The sequence below is a fragment of the Danio rerio genome, chromosome 12 (assembly GCF_049306965.1).
Source record: "Danio rerio strain Tuebingen ecotype United States chromosome 12, GRCz12tu, whole genome shotgun sequence".
NCBI lineage: Eukaryota > Metazoa > Chordata > Actinopteri > Cypriniformes > Danionidae > Danio > Danio rerio.
In genome coordinates this window covers 25,608,809-25,615,000 of record NC_133187.1, presented here as the reverse complement: position 1 = coordinate 25,615,000, position 6,192 = coordinate 25,608,809, and the positions used below count along the sequence as shown (strand labels likewise).

The window sequence follows — 6,192 nt, the reverse complement described above, 5'->3', positions numbered from 1 at the left end:
TTTTAAATTTCCCAAATGATGTTTAACCAGCAAGGAAATTTTCACAGTATGTCTGATAATATATTTTTTTCTGGAGAAAGTCTTATTTGTTTTATTTTAGCTAGAATAAAAGCCGTTTTTAATTTTTTAATAACCATTTTAAGGTTAAAATTATTAGCCCCTTTAAGCCATATATTTTGATAGTCTACAGAACAAACCATCGTTATACAATACCTTGCCTAATTACCCTAACCTGCCTAGTTAACCTAGTTAAGCCTTTAAATCTCACTTTAAGCTGTATAGATGTCTTATAAAATATCTATTCAAATATTATTTACTTTGATCATGGCAAAGATAAAATAAATCAGTCATTAGAGATGAGTTTTTAAAACTATTATGTTTAGAAATGTGTTGAAAAAATCTTCTTTCTGTTAAACAGAAATTGGGGAACAAAATAATAAGGGAGCTAACAATCCAGGGGGGCTAATAATTCTGAGTTCAACTGTATATAGTTGGTTAGTTATAGAGACTAATTATAATCTTTACCTGGGCAGCTGTACTCCAAAGATGTCATCAAAATCATCACTAATTTCCACTCTGCTGGTGAACTTTGCCATATCCTCTGCATGTCGATAAAACTTATCAAAGACCTCATCGTCCAGAGTCATGACCTCTTTTACAGACTTCTCCGTGACAGCAATTGTGGCCTCCTGAAGTCCTGGAACTAAAAAATAAAATAAAATAAAAATAACATGCAATTAACAATATTTAGGAGGGAAATAATGTGAAATAATTAGCTTTTAAACACAAATCTCATTCCAGAGTTTCATTATTTCATTCCAGTGAACCCACTGTTAATGAAATATAATGCTAAATGCTTTAATGTGATAAGGGACATTTAATTCTGTTGCTAATTGTTGTTTAACTTATTATAAATATTCATCATTTTATTGTGTGAGTGAGAAATTCACTGAAATATCACAATAACAGAGTTCTTAAATAGTTCATCTACTATTGAGAAAAATGAATTATATGCCTCAATGCCTTTTAGAGTTTCCTGCCAGAGGAAGCTTTTTGTATTTCTATTCTCATGCTTTTTATAACCAATGTAACAGAGTTGACCACAACAAAATGTATTTCATCACTGAAATTATGTCCCTAAATACACATCAGACAATATTTTACAGATAACGTGATATAATTTCTGGAATTATTCAAATATGTTTCATTAAAGGGTTTGTCTTAAAAAAATAGTAGAATTGTAAAGATTTAAAGATTAATTTGGTGAAGCAAATTAAAAAAAATTACACTCACCTTTACTATTCAAACGACCAAGGAATGTTTCCAACTTTTCTAACTTCATATCTGACTCCAGCTTCATGTTCTGTTTGACTTCAATCTCTACAGAAGAAAAGAAAGCAGTGATATAAATAGAAAGAAAGAAGACATTTTTAAAAATAGAAATAGAAAGACAATAGAAACAGGACAGGAAATCTGATTAGAGGAACATGCAGCAGGACAAGATAATAACATAGGTTGAATATAGCTCTGGACCCACCTGGTATTAACAGACATTTTCAGTGAGATACAATAAAGTTTTCTAATTTATTTATTCAAGTGTGCTACTAGTGTTTGGATTTCCTTCTTATCGGTTGTGGCTTGCATTGGTTTAACCCCATGTGCATTTACACTACAAAAGCAATTACATCAAATAAGTTTTTGATGACATCTGTAAGTAGTCAAATGTACACATATTTATTGTTATCCACTTGTGCTTGAATTGATAAAAATGCATCTTAATACCAAGTAAAAACAGGATCTATGAATGTGGAACCCACCTTCATGTGGTTTTGTGATGGTATGGGATGTATTCTTGTTTTTAGAAGACAGAGGAGACAACACGGGATTTGTGAGAACAGAAGGGGCTGCCAGGCCTGAGAGAAAGGAAACAGATTATTTTGCAGGGATCTGTTTCTTAACGGTGAAAGTTTTAAAAAGCATAACTGTTTTATTTCCATTGAATAAAATTAAACATTATCTATCTATCTATCTATCTATCTATCTATCTATCTATCTATCTATCTATCTATCTATCTATCTATCCATCCATCCATCCATCCATCCATCCATCCATCCATCCATCCATCCATCCATCCATCCATCCATCCATCCATCCATCCATCCATCCATCCATCCATCCGTCTGTCCCATCCATCCATCCATCCATCCATCCATCCATCCATCCATCCATCCATCCATCCATCCATCCGTCTGTCCCATCCATCCATCCGTCTGTCCCATCCATCCATCCATCCATCCATCCATCCATCCATCCATCCGTCTGTCCCATCCATCCATCCATCCATCCATCCATCCATCCGTCTGTCCCATCCATCCATCCATCCATCCATCCATCCATCCATCCATTTCTCTGTTCTTCTAACCATCAAATATGAATGGTAAATTCTAATTTTTTTTAATATACAACCTGGTCATGTCTATTTTAAAATTACACATTAAATGATATATGATATAAATCTGTATGTGTGCACCATCATTTACCTTTTTTGACCATACGTCCAGCCACTGTAAACTGAGTGGAGTCGTTGGCTGCTCCGTAACCTTTGGCTTTCCAGGCCTCCTCTTGTGAAGTGATGAGCTGCTTGCGTTCCTGAATAGACATCTCTACTCGCTCAAGCTGTTGGCTTTCCACAACTTCATTTCCCATCTTCTGGAATATAAATGAAAAAAATAAATAAACATTTAATATATTGCCTACTTACACTGAATAACATCAGCATGCTTAAATATTTAGCTAATTTTATTTTTTGAAAATGGATGATTTTCTTGACTGATAAATATTATTGTTAAGTTTAAAATGTTCACTGACAACATTGATGCGTGAATGAATACAAGCAAGAAAAGCTTTCCAAATTCAGTACAAAAAGTAAAAGCACCCTAGAGCTGTATGGTTTAAGACAAATATGGCGTTATAGCTTATTTAATGAAATTTAAAACATATTTAAAATGTATTTTATGTTGGCCAAAATGTATATTTTATATTTCCTGATATTAATAAATATGTTATATCTAAGACCATTGCCTATAAAAGTATTTAGAAATAAACAAATAAATTTTACATAATAAATATTTTTAATTCTTTAGTCTTGAGTAACTATCTTTACTGCATTTTCATTTAATAGCATGTTTTTTCACTTATGGTGAATATTGGTGATATCTCAAAGCATTCTGCAGCCCTAAAAATACTAACTGAGAACCTAAACATACCTACAGTATTCAAACTCCATAGAAACACACAAAAAAAGAAAACAGCACAAGAGCACTGACCATACGTTTAGATTAAATTACAATGAGTCTACGTGTTATGGAGGAATATAGGATGTGTTTTGGGGTGGGTGAAAAGCACCTTCCGTCTCCAGGGGTGACGCTCATCCACCTGCACGGGCAGGAGGGTAGCCTTCACAAGGAGGGAAGAGCAGGAGGACAGGCGGCAAGAAACAAGGAATGAGAAAGGATGGAGAGAAAGGATGAAAGGTGAGAGGATGCATCCTACACAAGATACACAAGATGAGACCTCATTCAGTTGACTTACAATTATGTGGGGTTGCATGCATTCTATCAATATATAAATAATGAAAATAGATGGAAATATGTTTTTTATTATTTTTAGGGTTTTTTTACCTTTATTTTGATAGGACAATGGAGATTTAGGACAGGAAAGCATTGAGGATAGAAAGAAGAGAAGGATCGGCAAAGAACATGGAGCCAGGAATCGAACTCGGGTCGCCGTGAGCACGTCCATGCTATATGTCAGGGCACAGTACCACTAAGCTATTGGCTATATTTTGTAAATGTCTTATTTTAATATGGAGGTATTTAAGGCTAAAGTGAAGAGTTGAAAATTATCAAATGTTACATAAACAGCTATTTAATGGCACAGTATGCAATTTTTGCCAGTAGAAGGTGCATTTTCACAGCAAGCAAGGTGTATTTTGATTATAACAAGTGTGGAATCATGAGAGTCGTCATCTTCATTACATCCTATGAAACGTAATGTTCAGAACGAGTACAGAAATCATGTTCATGGATGAGCTAAAGTATTTATCATGGTAGTATGGAGTCGAGTAGGGCTGAAAGCTGTCAAAGTGAAATGCTCCCAGTTTCCCCAGTCACGATTACGTGGGAAAGCAGTGCAGTTTCATCATTCTACTGCATTTTAAGGTTCTGTTAAATGCAATTCTTTGTCGTCAAAATAAAACACAATGTTCTAAAGCATCTTTGTTTTCCTGTTTTCTACGAAAACAAACTGGAAATTGTGAGTGCATGACATCATTAGCATGGAATCCCTAATAAAAATGTCTTATTTCTCAGAATTTTAACATTCCTCAAAACACTTGAATGAAAAAGTACATAAGTCGGCATATACATATAAAACGGTTCTAGAGGTTTTCGAATAATTTATTAACATATTTATTACATATTGTCCCTTTAAAGCTTTAAAAGAGGTTAATAAATATAAAAGACTAATTTAACTCAAGAAATATAAGAATGTACTTTTTAGGCTTCGTAGTATTGAAGATTATATAAATATAAATAGGAAATAAATTTAATGACCCTCAGCCATTCAAGATTTTGCTTATTCTTTTTTTATTTATAACAATTTTTTAAGGGGTTTTCCACTTTTAATGTGATAGGACAGTGCAGGACTGACATGAAAGCATTGGGAGCTGAGAGAGGGAAAGGATTGGCATAGGACCTAGAGCCAGGATTCAAACTCGGGTTGCCATAAGCACCTTGGTGCTATATGTCGGTGCACTTAACCACTAGGCTATATATATACATAAACCTTTATTTCTTTATAAATGTATGGGCAGTTATGCATATTATTTTATTATAAGTGCAACATGTCGATATTAAATAGCGAAAAACCCCACTAATCTAACTACATGTCATATGGGAAATCAGGAAAGGTAGTATGTCAGTATGAGAGGGCGAAAAAGAAAAGATAATTTACATCAGCTGCTCACCTTGGGAAGGTTTGCTATTTGATCCAGTGGTTCAGAGGCACACAAAAGGGAGGAGGAAAAGACAGGATCCTACAGACAGAATCAAGAGGGGACAGCAAGACAGAAGACGGAGAGCACATGAACATGTAGGAGGGAAGAGCAGACAGCAGGCAGGTGACATTGGTCTCATCTTAGACACAATGCAACCTCTAAATAACCACATAACAACCACAAAGGTATTGATTCAAACGTCAAAGTGTGCTATAATGCTGATTAAATCTAGATTCCACAACACACAGCATCTTGTACAACCACCCTGAATCTGATGATACTGAAATCTTTTGATTAACTTGTAGCTGTCAATCTAGCAAAAAGTGCTGAGTCCAAGTCAAATTAGTGAGCCAATGCAGTGCTGTAAGCAAATTACAAATTCACAGGCTTAGCACTGTGAATAATTGATATGATCTCAAACGAAGCAGGTCAATAAAAACTAATTCTTTGGGTAAAATTTTGCTAACTTAAAGTCTGTAGTGGTTGAACAAGTCGGTTAAATATGCATAATAACTGTAAAGACACCACAGGGTAAAAATGACAAAGCCACCATAATGGTAAACAGACACTGCAAAAATCATCATCATGGTAGCAATGTACTGTAAGAGGAACAAGCAAATGAAATCACCACCACAAGCGACAAGGTACAAATACCAGGACAGCACACCAATGTGACCATGATCACAAAATCAAGGATTAAACACAAAGCCAAAACCCGTGAACACCAGCAATACCCCGCGCTATGCCTGTTAGCTTGGTGGCTAAAGGCTAACAGCCTTACCCAGAGTTGATCAGACACAGCAAAGTCATCTATCATCATCCCATCATCCTAGAAAAAGGGGTAAAATGAACAGGGGAGAAATGATCTCCTACTAAAAGCGTGGAAAATAAACTTTATTTTGAATTAGTCTTATTTTCTGAATAATAAACCTTCACTATTTATTTTGCACTTGCTTACAGTTCTATTCAGTGTTTAGCAAAGGGATAGAGGTAGATCTGAATGCAGCTAGCAGTTGATTAAGAAAAATGACAGGATGTATATCCACCAAAGCATTGTTAGCAAGCTGAAAAAAACAGCACCCTTCTTAAAATTGTAATAGTGTGACGGTAGTCATGCAGAAACTCACAGTAATCA

The 6,192-nt window shown here is 34.9% G+C and overlaps 1 protein-coding gene across 51 annotated transcripts in view; it reads right to left on the bottom strand.

The window, feature by feature from the left end:
• svila (supervillin a) overlaps positions 1-6,192 on the bottom strand; it is a 123,987-nt gene that overhangs the window by 29,477 nt on the left and 88,318 nt on the right. For 14 of the 51 annotated variants that reach the window (XR_012387466.1, XR_012387469.1, XR_012387470.1 and 11 more), the window contains 7 exon segments: positions 5,839-5,886; positions 5,028-5,096; positions 3,407-3,457; positions 2,542-2,710; positions 1,818-1,913; positions 1,294-1,380; positions 526-703 (listed from right to left, as the gene is read on the bottom strand). Coding sequence is in view for 41 of the 51 variants with exons in the window: in XM_073917313.1 (XP_073773414.1) it covers positions 526-703; positions 1,294-1,380; positions 1,818-1,913; positions 2,542-2,710; positions 3,407-3,457; positions 5,028-5,096; positions 5,839-5,886 (698 nt within the window). In the remaining 10 variants the exon portion in view is untranslated. 51 annotated transcript variants of the gene reach the window in all.